This window comes from Gadus morhua, unplaced genomic scaffold (genome assembly GCF_902167405.1).
Source record: "Gadus morhua unplaced genomic scaffold, gadMor3.0, whole genome shotgun sequence".
Classification (NCBI taxonomy): Eukaryota; Metazoa; Chordata; class Actinopteri; order Gadiformes; family Gadidae; genus Gadus; species Gadus morhua.
In genome coordinates this window covers 7,278-22,088 of record NW_021963995.1, presented here as the reverse complement: position 1 = coordinate 22,088, position 14,811 = coordinate 7,278, and the positions used below count along the sequence as shown (strand labels likewise).

The 14,811-nt window shown below is 52.1% G+C and overlaps 1 protein-coding gene across 1 annotated transcript; it reads right to left on the bottom strand.

Annotated features, from left to right (window-relative positions):
* Positions 1 to 296: 296 nt before the first annotated feature.
* On the bottom strand, positions 297 to 11,410 carry LOC115538680 (ETS domain-containing transcription factor ERF). Its single transcript, XM_030350071.1, has 4 exons — positions 11,139 to 11,410; positions 7,373 to 7,485; positions 2,775 to 3,733; positions 297 to 2,392 (listed from the first exon to the last, which is right to left on the bottom strand). The coding sequence occupies exons 1-4, from the start codon at positions 11,168 to 11,170 to the stop codon at positions 1,658 to 1,660; spliced, it is 1,839 nt and encodes a 612-aa protein (XP_030205931.1). The 5' UTR covers positions 11,171 to 11,410; the 3' UTR covers positions 297 to 1,657.
* Between the last annotated feature and the right edge of the window lie 3,401 nt (positions 11,411 to 14,811).

Genomic DNA, 14,811 nt, shown 5'->3' with positions numbered 1-14,811 from the left:
AACGCGCCGAAAATAGAGACAAAAAGAGGACAGAAAGGGCCGATCAGCGGATCTCCGAACGCCCTCAGAGCCAGTCGCTCGCTCTCTCTCTCTGTCTCTCTCTCCCCCTCACTCTCTCTCTCCCTCACTCTCCCTCTCTCTCCTCACTCGCCCTCTCTCTCTCCCTCACTCTCTCTCTCTCTCTCTCTCTCTCTCTCTCTCTCTCTCTCCCTCCCTCACTCTCTCCCTCCCTCACTCTCTCTCTCTCTCTCCCTCCCTCTCTCTCCCTCCCTCACTCTCTCTCTCTCTCTCTCTCCTCCCTCTCTCTCTCTCTCCCTCCCTCACTCTCTCTCCCTCACTCTCTCTCTCTCTCTCCCTCCCTCACTCTCTCTCTCCCTCACTCTCTCTGCACGAGGCACTACTGTCCTTGGAGAACACTGAGACACACAGCACATACAGATACACCACTTCTGCTTGTATATATAAACTGTTTTCTCTTCAGGAGGAGGAGGAGTCAACCAATGCCTCAGCTCCTCCTCCCGACTCCCTCATTCCCTCCCATTGGCCGGTCCCCCGCAGTTCTCTCAAAGCCCATTGGTTGAAAAGGAGAAAGTGTACATAATTACAGGGTTCCGTACGGCGCTCTCTACCAATCAGCGTCCTCGAACCGTGGGGAGGGAGAAGCCTAACATGGTGTCCAATCAGAGGCCTTACCTGGCCCGGGAGCGACTGACCGTCTGCTGTTCTGATTGGTTTAACGTCCGCCAGACGTGTGGGGGGGGGGGGGGGTGGGGGTGAGGCTGCCTTGATGCAGTCCCTTGTTCGAAGGCTGTGATTGGCTAGTTCCGGTCATTAGGTTTGAAGGCTGTGATTGGCTAGTTCCGTTCATTAGGTTTGAAGGCTGTGATTGGTTTGTTCCTTTCAGAGTAAGACACTGATCGCCTTGTCGGAACCAGACTGGTCATGTGATCCAATTTCATTGACTGTTTATAATTGTGTTGTTGAAGCGTCCTCCATCTTGTCGGGGAGGGGTGGCGTTTGTGGGTGTGGCCTAGAGGCATCCCTTCTCCATTTTGTGTAATTCATTTATATTTCATCACATCACGCTGCTGGTGGATCGGACGCTGCTCCGATTAGCCACATCCAATCAGGCAGCTTGATTAGAGGGACTCGTTAGGGACAGGTGAGCTCGTTAAGGACAGGTGAAACGCGTTAAGGACAGGTGAAGGGGTAAGTGGACCCGGATGCTTATCATCCTGACCGGCCAACACAGCTGGACTCCAAGCCCTCTTCTCGAACCTGCAGAGAAACATGGACTTGTGTTGTGTGAGTTCAAACATCTGGGGGCCGCATCGAGGGGGCTCTTGGTAGAACAGGGGCCCAGAATGGGGGGCCCCCACTGGGTGAGTTTGAGGCTGAGTAGAGGTTCAGTCTTTAGTGTTAGAAGGTCGAAGCAGGGACACATTCTGCCGTGTTCATGTTGGATGTGTGGAGGTGCTGAAGGCCCCCCCTCCCCCCCACACACACACACACACACACACACACACACACACACACACAGGTTCACACACTCATGAGGGTCTGGTCTCGCAGGTGTGTGTTCTCATGCGTTAAGGCGTCGGTGGGAAGCTGCCTGGGCATGTATGTGTGTGTGCGTGCGTGACCGTGCGCGCATGTCTCAGCAGCCGGAGTTCTCCAGGGACAGCTGGGCGGTGGCCCTCTGCAGCTCGGAGGAGGAGCGACGCTGGGTGGGTGGGGCCACCCCCAGGCCCTCCACCCCCCCCCCTGCTCCTCCTACTGCTGCTGCTGCTCCTCTGGCCACCTCCCCGTCCTCTTGCTCGGCGCTCCGCACCTTCTTGTCCTCCGCCTCCTCCCTCTCGCCGTCCGCCTCCATCTTCTGGTCCTCGCTCCAGCGCCGCTTGAAGCGCAGCTTGAGGGGGATGCACAGCGTGCCGCCGGGGCTGATGGGAGCCGACCCCTGACCCGGCTCGCTCTTCAGGCTCAGCAGGGGGAGGGGCGGGAGGCCCGCGCTCAGAGGGGGCGTGGCCGGGGTCTTGAAGACGTCCTCGTCGTCCTCGTCGTCCTCCGGGTGGTGGTGGGGGTGGTGCTGATGCTGCGGCGGCTTGTTGCTATGGAGCGGAGGCGGGGGCCGGCCGGCGGTCCCGTTGCCGAGCTGCAGGTGGCCGGGGATGTAGCGGTGGAGGGCGTGGTGGTGGTGGGGGTGCTGGTGGTGCTGGTGGTGGGGGAGGAGCTTGGGCCGGCTGGTCGGGGTGAACACGTCGCCCTCGTCATCGTCGCCGTAGTCGTCGTCGTCGTCGCCGTCGCCGTCGCCGTGGTGATTCATCTGCTCGTCCTCCTCGCTGATGTCGGTCACCTCCACCTCCTCGGACTCGTTGTCGGAGATGGGCTCCACCTGGTGGCGGGGGGAGGGAACAACGAGGGTAAATAAACAGCGTTTTTCTGACCAGCGGCCTAACCCTCAAAGCGCTTTACTGATACTGCCTCACATTCACCCGTTCACGCACACGTTCACACATCGATGGCGGAGTCAGCCACGCAGGGCAAAGTCGGGAGCAGTCAGGGTGAAGATCTCGATCCAGCCACCTCCCTGTGACCAGCCAACCCGCTCCACCCCCTGAGCATCATGCCGCCAACATGCGTTTAATGCACGCTACATTTTTGCAATATCCATGAACCCTGGTGGACTGTAATGATTCAGCCTTCTGCTGCAAAAAACATCCCATAATACACACTCACCATCCCATAATACACACTCCGTCATCGTGGGGACGTACCTTGATCTTGGGCGTCGCCATGGCAGCGTGGTTAGAGTGCATGCCGGAGCCCGCGGAGGCCGCCGATTGGCCGTGGGCGGAGGAGGAGGAGGAGCAGCCCCCGTCCCGCTGCTTGCGTCCGAGCGGCGGCGGCTGCAGCTTGAACTTGAAGGGGGAGGGATGCTGCTGGTCGTCCAGCCCCGCCCCCAGGGACCCCGCCAGCGAATGGGAGAGGTGCATGGGCGGCGGCGGGGGGGCGTGCAGCAGGTGGTGGGCGGGGGGCTTGTCGTGGGCGGGCTGCGGCTGCGGCGGCGGCGGCGGGGGCGGCGGCGGCGCGGGCCGGTGCGGCTGGGGGATCAGGATGTTTGGGTAGTGCAGGAAGGCGCGGGGGCTCAGGTGGTAGTTGTACACCGACTGGGCGTGGGCCTGCAGGTAGCGCTTCATGTCGTCCGCGTTGAAGGAGAAGTGGGAGCCCAGCATGGGGGAGGACATGGAGGGGGACGGGGTGTAGGGCAGGTGGGAGCCCGGCGTCATGGACAGACCCGGGGAGAGTGCGGGGCCCAGGTGGCCCCCGGGGCCGGGCAGCGGGGACACGGGGAAGGGGGACAGCTGCTCCGAGTGGACCCGCGGGGTGGGCCTGGCCAGGTGCGCCCCGGAGCCGTACATGCGGAACAGGGACTCGTGGGTCATGCGCGGCGGCAGGAGGCCCCTGAAGGAGCGGTCGGGCCCCCCCAGGCCCCGGTCGTCGCCGGGGGCCCCACCGCCACCGCCCCCCACCGTCTCCTCCAGCTCCGAGTTGGTGGAGGTGCCGTCGCTGCAGTCGCTGACGGAGCCCCGCGCCATGCGCCGGGCCACGCCGCTGAACACCCCCGGGCTGCGGAGGTCCTCGCTGGGGGAGAGCACCTCCGACGGCGTGGAGGGCGGGAAGCGGAAGTGGGAGCCGCCGCTGGTGATGGGCGGGGCGCTCTGGGGGACGCGTCCTGGGGGGGGGGGGGGGGGGGGGGGGGAGAGAGAGAGAGTATTAAGAGACTGACTCAGAGGATATACCATGGTTTATAACTAGTGCCGTCAGTTAAACGCGTTATTAACGGCGTTAACGCAAACCAAGTTTAACGGCGTTAATTTTTTTTTGTCGCGCGATTAACGCAATTATTGTATTTAAAAAATAAAAAAAAATTCCTTTCCTTTGGCTCAAAACAAAGAAGTAGTAGCCTGACTGCTATGTTCAAGGCAGTATGTTTGTATGTTCATCGTTTAGTTGCTCTATAGGCTTTTTTTTTGTATCGTCCTGTTTTGATCAGTATATGCTCATGTTGTTATCAATAAAAAAACATTTGCACAAGGCAAGCCGATGCACTTCTCCATGTTGATAAGAGCATTACAATGAGAACAGTTAATGGAACAAAGAAATAAAGGGATATTTAGCATAGAAAAAAGAATTGCGATTAATCGCGATTAATCGTGAGTTAACTATGACATTAATGCGATTAATCGCGATTAAATATTTTAATCGCTTGACAGCTCTAATTATAACTAGTAGCACCGAGACCCCCGCTCCAATCTCGTCTGGAGCACACTGAGACAAGATACTGCTATGAACTACAACGAGTTGGTACTAATTACTAGTATAAGAGCTCTGAGGGACACACACAGTGTGTGTGTGTGTGTGTGTGTGTGTGTGTGTGTGTGTGTGTGTGTGTGTGTGTGTGTGTGTGTGTGTGTGTGTGTGTGTGTGTGTGTGTGTGTGTGTGTGTGTGTGTGTGTGTCAGAGATGGAAGTTAACTTTTTTGCCCACCAGCCACTGTGGCAGGTAGATTTAAAAATCTACCAGCCACTCATCTTTTTTACCAGCCACTTTTTATGTGCCATATATTTTTTTAATATATGCGTACATTTTAAACAAATTGACATGTTAACAATAAAACAACATGCATGGCTACACCATCATAAGTCAATCTAATTAGTGCCTGAATACAAATGTGTCCACAGACATGGTAACGTCTGATAGTAAGCATTATTGGCCCTTAACACTAATACTCAGAAAAAACATTGCCTCAAAAGGCTATTAGCCTATTGGCTAGTAGAGGCATATACTTGAACTTTATACCCTGAACTTTTAAACTTTGCAAACGTGCAAAAACATAATTATATATTTATGTGGCATTCAGTCCAATGCTGGAAATATATCTGTGGCATTCAATAGGCCAATGCTGTGATAAAATATGTAAAGTATGACCAAGTGTTTCTTTCTGTTCAATAGATAGAACGTTATCAATCCCCTGTGGGAGAAATTTGTTAATGTTTGTCCCTATAAAACAATAATGGTAAAAAAAAAAAAATACACGACGGTAACTGCGTAAGTCAAACCGTCCAATCTGAAGGCTCTACTTAACCACGCCCCCTACTCACTTCCTCCAATGCAAAGCGAACAGAACTGAGTAGGGGAGGGCGTAGCATAACTAGTTTGCGAACGACCCAAAGAAACGCAACGCAAATACAATGAGAACATGTATGAGGCTTTAATAAAATCCCGGACGATTTTTAAATTCCGCCACACATTTTTTAAAAGTGTCTCAAAAGGAGGGCATGTCTGGGCAAAAGACGATGTCTGGTTACCCTACGTACGGGAAACCCTTTTGATTCCTACCTGTTTAATAGCGGCCCAAATTGGTGGGCGCTATCCTGGTAATTTCTCTGCGTGAGAAATACGAAGTGTGGCGTGTGAGCGTGTGCATGGATTGAATTGCGTGTGTCAAACGCCGAATGCGTGAGACTTGAGAGCCTATTACTGGTAGCCTATATTATCCCGGATGCCGGACAGTTGCAGTTCAGCAAAAGAGGCGTAGAAGAAGAAGGGATGTTGACAGTAATGGTTGTGGAACTGCACAGCGCCGTATAACGAATATTAAATATGCAAATTTGATCTGACCTTACTGGAAAGTATTACCCGACACAGTGGCGGGTGAAGTGACACAATTCACCCACCACCATACAAATCCACCCGCAAATGGCGGGTGGCGGGTGTTAATTTCCATCCCTGGTGTGTGTGTGTGTGTGTGTGTGTGTGTGTGTGTGTGTGTGTGTGTGTGTGTGTGTGTGTGTGTGTGTGTGTGTGTGTGTGTGTGTGTGTGTGTGTGTGTGTGTTAGGAGTGACAGATGAGGAAATCACTACCACTACTAACTAATTGCTTTCTCTGTTGCGTACAGGGAATGGGTTAACTTAGTGATTGTTAGTGCTTGACACTTGGTTCTATGAACATCCTTACTGTGCCGACAACGCTATATTGTCGTTTCTCTTTCTCCCGACAAATGTACCTATTGTGAGTCGCTTTTGGGTACAAGCGTCTGCTACTGCCTTAAATGTAAATGTATTAAGCCGTTCATTTGTTTTAGTAGTATGACCTCATCATGAGCTCATAATAACTACGAGCGGTACTCAATAGTATTAGTACTAGGAACACGTCAGCCTGGCCAGAGCACTGCTCGTTCTACTACAGTACGAACACTACATCAGCAGGGGAGTGTTCATGTTAAAAAAAAAAAAAAAAAAAAAAAAAAAAAAAACACACAGTTTAGCAAGGACGGAAAAGGGTAAAAAAAGCTAAAGTTAACCCGAAGCAGTGGAGGACAAGTTGTACACAGATGAAATAGTGCGTGTGCAGCAGTATGATGGAGGGTCTGGCTCGCTGACAGGCTGCCCCGCGCGGAGCCAGACAACCCCTTAAATATTGGAAAAGTCTCACTTACTGCCATCACAAACACAGGATGGGCTGCTCCAGAGTTTCCACTACCGTGTGTGTGTGTGTGTGTGTGTGTGTGTGTGTGTGTGTGTGTGTGTGTGTGTGTGTGTGTGTGTGTGTGTGTGTGTGTGTGTGTGTGTGTGTGTGTGTGTGTGTGTGTGTGTGTGTGTGTGTGTGTGTCCACGATGGCTTTCAGAATTAGTCTCAAAGCTTTGTTTGTTCTTTCTGTGTGTGTATAGAAACCATATTCATGCAAACCATGTGTGTGTGTCAACGTGCATGTGTGTCTTCAATATTAATGCATGCGTGTGTGTGGGGCAGACCACATCAGACATCCCATAATAAGAGACGGGTGCTGGACGCCCGTCAAGAGCCACCACTCTGTTTACGCCCCACAGCCCCCGGGGGTGTGTCTGGGGGGGGGGGGGGGGGGTCTACACACATGTGTATCTGGAGTGTGTTAACAAAATGCTCAGCATTCATATTGACACACACCATGTGTGTCACAAGAGAGTTTGAGTGGATCTGGGACTGAACAGTGTGAACGACGTGCATGCCAAGTGTGTGGAGCTATGGTTGTGTACCGACATGTGTGTGACGCGCATGTGTATGCGTGTGATGTGTACTGACACGTGTGTGAGCTATGTGCTTAAAGATGTGTGCGACTGTGTGAGCTGACATGTGTGTGAAGTGTGTGTGTGTACTGACGTGTGTGCGTGTGCGTGTGTGTTATATGCTTCAAGATGTGTGCGACTGTGTGAACTGATGTGTGTGAGGTGTGTGTGTGTGTGTGTACTGACATGTGTGTAAGGTGTGTGCGCGTGTTTACTGACATGCGTGTGTCTGTGTGTTCCGAGATGCGTGTTTGTGTGCACTGACCAGAGCCCATGTCGATGAAGGGGTAGTTCACCAGGACCAGCTTGTTGAAGTTGAACTTGTAGGTGAAGCGTTTCCCCTTGGTCTTATGGAGGATCCTCTTGTTGTAGTAATACCTGGAGAGAGTCAGGGAGAGACCGTCAGACACAGAGGGAGAGACCATCACAGACACACAGAGGGAGAGACCATCACAGACACACAGAGGGAGAGACAATAATACACAGAGAGAGAGCGACAGGTACACACAGAGAGAAAGAGACCGAGAGAGAGATACAAATAGAGGGAGAGCCAGAGACCCAAAGAGGGAGAGACACTTACAAATAGAGAGAGAGAGACAGTCACACACAGTGACACATATTTTCAGGAGTCAGGTGTTCAACCCATCCGTAACTCCCTGCATCGCTCCATCAGATATCACAAGTGAGACGAGGATGATGTTTCTGTCTGACTGTTATAACCCCAGAAGGTCTTCCTGAGTGGTTACAGTCATTATTCCTCCATCCAACTCTCCGCCAGCGGCCAGGTACTTCACGGCCAACAAAGTCGCGCGTTAGCCAGCCGCATGTAGCACACAGTGCCTCGCTGAGTGGCTCGCCGTGATTGGCCGTCGGTCGTCGTGCCAACAGGTGCTTGAGCGGCAGCACTTCAACTCAACCAGCGGGAGAAGCAATCCACTCACAACCCGGACTAGAGGCCGGCACGCACACTCAGCCCCGGAACAAACGCACACCCACACAACGCAAACGCACAAAAGGGCCTTGAGCACGTGTCCCGCATGTGACTCCAACGCTGGCGGAGAACCGGGGTCACGTGACACGAGGAGCGCCACTGGTCCTCATTGGGTTCACAACACACACCTCAGAACAAACTGGGTCGACCCCACACACAAAGGAAACCCAGGCCTAGCGCTAAGGTGCTAACACGCAGCTAATGTTAGCTGGCTAATGAAGAGGGGGGGGGGGGGGGGGGGCTCTTCTTCCTCCTCACTTCAAATCAAGTCCAACAAAGGCACACACACACAGACACACACCGAATGCAGGCATGCATTAAAAACAAAGCACACACGCGTTGAAACACAAGTACCCACACACACACACACAGGCAAGCATAAAAAAAAAAACACAGTAAAAACACAAGCACACACAAGTTTATAACAACAAACACACACACTTTAAAAAACACACAAACATACGCATTCAAAATAACACACACACACACACATTCAAAATAACACACTCAAAATAACACACACTCACACACATTCAAAATAACACACACTCACACACATTCAAAATAACACACACACACACATTCAAAATAACACACACACACACACATTCAAAATAACACACACACACACACACACACACACACACACTCAAAATAAGACACACACACACACATTCAAAATAAGACACACACACACACACACACACGTTAAGATCAACCCCTTCACATCAAAGCGAGCGGGATCAATCAGACGCTGAGTTAATGGAGAGCAGCCGGTTCATTAGCGGCCGCGTTCCAATAAAGACGCCGCTGAGAGACCGCAGCCCAGACGCGAGGGCCCCCCACTCAGGGGCCCGCACCATGTCACACGCGATGCTCTCCAGGTGTGCACTGTACAGCTGGACAGGCTCAGATGTACCTGTGCTGTTGTCGATCAGCTAGCCTCCTCCGGCATGTCACTGTGACAACTATACAGGCACGCCAGCGCCGCGACCCGCTATCATTTACTCTGCACTGTCTAACCCCTACCTGCTCCTTAGTGACCTGTCTGTACTGTCTAACCCCTACCTGCTCCTTAGTGACCTGTGTGTACTGTCTAACCCCTGCCTGCTCCTTAATGACCTGTCTCTGTACTGTCTAACCCCTACCTGCTCCTTAGTGACCTGTCTGTACTGTCTAACCCCTACCTGCTCCTTAGTGACCTGTGTGTACTGTCTAACCCCTGCCTGCTCCTTAGTGACCTGTCTGTACTGTCTAACCCCTACCTGCTCCTTAGTGACCTGTGTGTACTGTCTAACCCCTACCTGCTCCTTAATGACCTGTCTCTCTACTGTCTAACCCCTACCTGCTCCTTAAAGACCTGTCTGTACTGTCTAACCCCTACCTGCTCCTTAATGACCTGTCTGTACTGTCTAACCCCTACCTGCTCCTTAATGACCTGTCTCTCTACTGTCTAACCCCTACCTGCTCCTTAATGACCTGTCTCTGTACTGTCTAACCCTTACCTGCTCCTTAATGACCTGTCTCTGTACTGTCTAACCCCTACCTGCTCCTTAATGACCTGTCTCTGTACTCTCTAACCCCTACCTGCTCCTTAATGACCTGTCTCTGTACTGTCTAACCCCTACCTGCTCCTTAATGACCTGTCTCTGTACTGTCTAACCCCTACCTGCTCCTTAATGACCTGTCTCTGTACTCTCTAACCCCTACCTGCTCCTTAATGACCTGTTTCTGTACTGTCTAACCCCTACCTGCTCCTTAGTGACCTGTCTGTGTACTGTCTAACCCCTACCTGCTCCTTAATGACCTGTCTCTGTACTGTCTAACCCCTACCTGCTCCTTAATGACCTGTCTCTGTACTGTCTCACCCCTACCTAGTCCTTAATGACCTGTCTCTGCACTGTCTAACCCCTACCTGCTCCTTAATGATCTACCAGTACTGTCTAACCCCTACCTGCTCCTTAATGACCTGTCTCTGTACTGTCTAACCCTGAACCTGCTCCTTAATGACCTGTCTCTGTACTGTCTAACCCTGAACCTGCTCCTTAGTGACCTGTCTCTGTACTGTCTAACCCCTACCTGCTCCTTAACGCCCGTCATGGGGTCACTAAGGAGCAGGTAGGGGTTAGACAGTTAAGTCCAGCCTCCTCCTTATCCATACATCAAACCCCTGTAAGTCCCTGTGGAGCGTGTGATAAAAGGCCTCAGGCTGAGTCAATAACCGAGAGGCCTCCAGGACTTTGTATCCCTGTAGCTCTGAGTGCAGTGCCGTCGTGTTCGGACCACACTCGATCGCACACCCTGAGTCACGTCGACAGACCCAAGTCCAACGCACAACACCAACACAAACACAAACAAAAGGCAGCTGGTGTGGAGGAGATCTGCGTGTATTTCTGTGCGCGTTTGTGTGGGTCTAGGTGGCGGAACAAGTCGGTCGCCGCGGGAACCGTAAGCTCCGAACATGCGTGTGTATGTTCCTGTTGACAGCTTGAGATCTAAATGAGGACTGTTCTCAGCACTCCACATGTTGCGTGTGCTAGTAGGGGGTGTGTTTGTGCGTTTGTGTGGTAGTGTGTGTGGTAGTGTGTGCAACAACCAACACACCGACCAGCTGACACCCCATCACCAATACAACAACAAAAACATCACCAACACAGAAACAAAACACATATCAACAACCACTGAGACCGTCATCGCCAACACACACGACAAACTGTAAACAAATGTATCTCCAACACACGCAACAATAAAACTCATCACCAACACAAAATATCCCCTCTTCTTCAATCCCTCCTCTCCTTCCCTCCCTTCCTCCCTCCTCTCCTTCCCTCCTCTCCTCTCCTTCCCTCCTCTCCTTCTTCCTTTCCTCCTCCTCCTCTTCTTATTATTCTTCTTCTTCCCTCCCTCCTCCCCTTCTTCTTGCATCCCTCCTCCCCTTCTCTCCCTTCCTCCCTGCTCCTCTTTTTCTTCCCTCCTCCTCTCCCCACCCTCCCTCCTCCCACCTCTCCCCTCCCTCCCTCCTCTCCCTCCCTCCTCTCACCTCAGTGCACGGCTCAGCTTGTCGTAGTTCATCTGGGGTTTGCACTTGCGCGCCCCCCACAGGCGTGCCACCTCGTCGGGGTCCTTGATGACGAACTCCCCGTAGTCGCCCTGCCAGGCGATCACCTCGTGGTACTCCTCCTTCCTCAGCAGCTCCAGGATGAAGTGCCACAGCTGGATCTGTCTGGAGCCCGGGCTGGACTCGGGCTTGTAGGCCCACTCCGGGAAGGCGAACCCTGGGTAACACGGAGAGAGAGGGAGGTGGAGGTGAGTGACATGGGAAGAGTCTACGGGTCGGTCGAGTTAATACACTGCATTGACACAGCACTTTTCTAACCAGCGGCCACTCGAAGTGCTGTTCAATATTACCCGACATTCATCCATTCATTCACTTTATTTAACTATAGAATCGTAGAAGAAAAATAAATATAAATCTAACTGATCTCCAGTCAGCTACGCTAACAAAACCCCAAAGAATAAAGATTGAAAATAATCTTTTTTTTTTCTTGTAGCCTTTGCGAATGCATATCACGTTCTATTACATCGCGATTCCGATTTGAATTTGATTAATCTTTAAGCCGTACTTCTGAATGGGCAGAGATAAAATGGAGGAACGAAACATGCAAACAAAGGGTGGGCAGGTATGGGTTTCTGTGGTCTGACTCCCTTGAGGTGGGATGTTCGGCTCTAGTTTCACTTCCAGCTTGCATTAGGTACTTTCACCACCACGGTGAGAACTTCCGCACAGTGGGAACCGAGAAAAGAGCCGTGAGATGCGCTCGACAGCGGGTGAACCATCGTGGTACCGCCACACTCATTGATGGCTGCTTTGTGATAAGAAGGATAAGAGAGAAAGACAGAGAGAGAGAGAGAGTGCAAAAGACAGAGGGAGTGAGAGAGGAGGTGACGAGAGGGAGCAAAAGACAGAGCAGGAGGAGGGGAGAAGGACACGAGAGAGGGAGAGAGAAGGAAACAAGATGACAAGAGAGGGCAAGAGAGGGAGACAAGAGAAGGGAGAGAGAAGGAGACAAGGTGACGAGAGGGCAAGAGAGGGAGAGAGGAGGTGACAAGAGAGGGATAGAGAAGGAGACAAGGTGACAAGAGAGGGCAAGAGAGGGAGAGAGGAGAAGACAAGAGAGGAAGAGAGGAGGAGACAAGAGAGTGAGAGAGAAGGAAACAAGGTGACAAGAGAGGGCAAGAGAGGGAGAGAGGAGGAGACGAGAGGGAGAGAGGAGGAGACAAGGAGACCAGAGAGGGAAAAAGACAGAGAGAGGAGGAGAGGAGGAGACGAGGAGACAAGGAGACGAGGGAGGGAGGGAGGCCGAGAGGAGGAGACAAGGAGGGCCAGAGAGGGCTACCAAAGCGCCTGCACAAAGCGCTGTTGGTGGCAGCCCGTGTTGGGGGGTGCTCCTCCACAGAGATAGGGGGTGCTCCTCCACAGAGATAGGGGCTCCAGACACATCAAGACATGCTGGCAGAGTGTGAAGGTCTGCCGTGCTCTCAGCGCTATCAGTGCCCGGGCCGCTATCAGTATCAAAGCCCCCCCTATCAGCCCCTCACGCACCACCGATTACAGCCAGCCTTGAGAGGCACACAGACTCAATACACGCTACGCTGGACCAACGCCAGGAACCACACTCCACCACACACACACAGAGAGACACACACATATACAGAGACACAAACACCGAGAGAAACACAGAGTCACACTCCACCAGGCAGACACACATATACAGAGACGCACACACACGCAAACATATATGAGAGACACACACACACTAAGTCACACACACATATAGAGAGAGAGGCGCGCGCGCACACACACACACACACACACACACACACACACACACACACACACACACAGACAGAGAGAGAGAGAGACACGTATAAAGACACACACACGTTCCCATTTTCACACAACTACACATGACTTTGTGTAATTCCGTGGGTTGCAATAAAAGACTCAACACCATTTTAACACAAGGCCAAGGCAGCGTGCATAGACACACAAACACACACACACATACCTCATTAAGACCAGATGTGTGTTGGCTACAAGCCTGTGAATGCTATGTGTGGGAAGCATATGGACACACTACAACACAGTCACACAGAAAGAGAGAGAACTAGAGACAGAGAGACAGAGACAGAGAGAGAGAGACAGACACAGAGAGACAGACAGAGAGACAGTCCGAAAGAGAAAGAGAGAGACAGAGGGAGAAAGACATGCTGAGAGAGAGAGATGGAGAGTGACAGAGACACAAGGAGAAAGAGCAAGTGATCAGTTTGGGCGTAACATACAGACTGTACAAAAAAAAAAAAAGGTTCAAACTGAGTTTTCATCTGTGTACATTTGTGGAAACTACCGACCGAAGTGACAAAAATATTCAAACGGCCCGACTACATGCTGAGATTCAGAACGCGGTTTCAGCTCTAGCTCTTGGGGTGTTTCCTCGCCTCGCTGACGTAGGAACGTCCGCCTGAACACAGGTCAGGTCACCGCCCCGGTTTCCCACACCGAAACCGAAACCCCATGCCGTGATCCCGTCACCATGACAACACCGGCCCGGCTGACATCACGGCCGGCTGGCGGCCATGGCGAGCGTCAGACGTGAACCCTGCAGCCTTGCTCCGCGGGCGGATGGCTGCAGGGTTCACGTGAGGCGCGTGGGGGTGGGGAGGGGGCCAGCTCTCTTATCAAGGCAGCAAAGTACACCGCCCCCGTCGGGGGGTGGGGGCGGGGAGGAGGGGATGGGGGTCAGGTTGCCGGTGAGCAGACGTGACGACGGCGTCCTGGCCTCAACTCTGCACTGCTGTGACTGCGACCGACGGGACTAGACCGCCGCCTCAGAAGTCCCACACGCTGCTGAGTGGACGGTTTGTCCTCACTGGCTGTACACATCCGGTCCGTCACACGGACATTCGGAGTCAAAGCCAGGGCTTTGACTCCGAACTTCGTTATTCGAATATAACTCAAAATCAAAAAATAAATCAAAAATTCGAACGAATATTAGGCATACCTTAATATTCAAACCTGTTATGGGCAGGCCAAGAGGAAGAGACGTCGGAGAACCCGACGCAGTCTATTCATAATATTGTAATGACCACGGAAGAGGTAGTGAATGAAGTATTGATTAGACAGCGATTTATTAGAAACCTAAGAAACCGTTGGAACGCGCAAGACCGGTAACCATAGCAACGCCGGTAAACAAACCTTGCGAAGCCCAATCCAGGTCTTACTGAAGGCATTTAATGGTCAAAATATTATTGATAAATATTTGAATATATTCGAATATTAATATTAATAAACAAACGAACTTCGAATATGATTTTTGGGCAAAGGTCAAAGCCCTATTCTATGCTGGGTTCTGTAGCTTCCGGGGATGTCGGATGTTGTGCGCAGGAGACGCTGTGGGTTTATGTGAGCGCTGTGTGTCACTTTGGAGGAAATTACATGCTGCCCCCAGGCTAGTGGGTCATTTGAAGTGTGCGAGGGTCCGTGGATCGCTGTGTGTGCGCTACATGTGTGTGTTTGTACTTCATGTGTATGGGTCTCTCTGTATGTCCTACATGTTTGTGTTTGCTACATGTTTTCAGGTCTCTTTGTTCGCGTGTGCTACATATGTGTGTGCGTGCGTGTGACTGTGTGTGCCTCCCTATTTGTATGTGTG

Excerpts from the sequence above, each read along its gene's own strand:
- LOC115538680 (XM_030350071.1), bottom strand. The coding sequence starts at position 11,170 with ATGAACTACGACAAGCTGAGCCGTGCACTGAG. Across the intron at positions 3,734-7,372 it reads CTTCATCGACATGGGCTCTG|GACGCGTCCCCCAGAGCGCC; the intron begins GTCAGTGCACAC and ends CCCCCCCCCCAG. Across the intron at positions 2,393-2,774 it reads TGGCGACGCCCAAGATCAAG|GTGGAGCCCATCTCCGACAA; the intron begins GTACGTCCCCAC and ends CCCCGCCACCAG.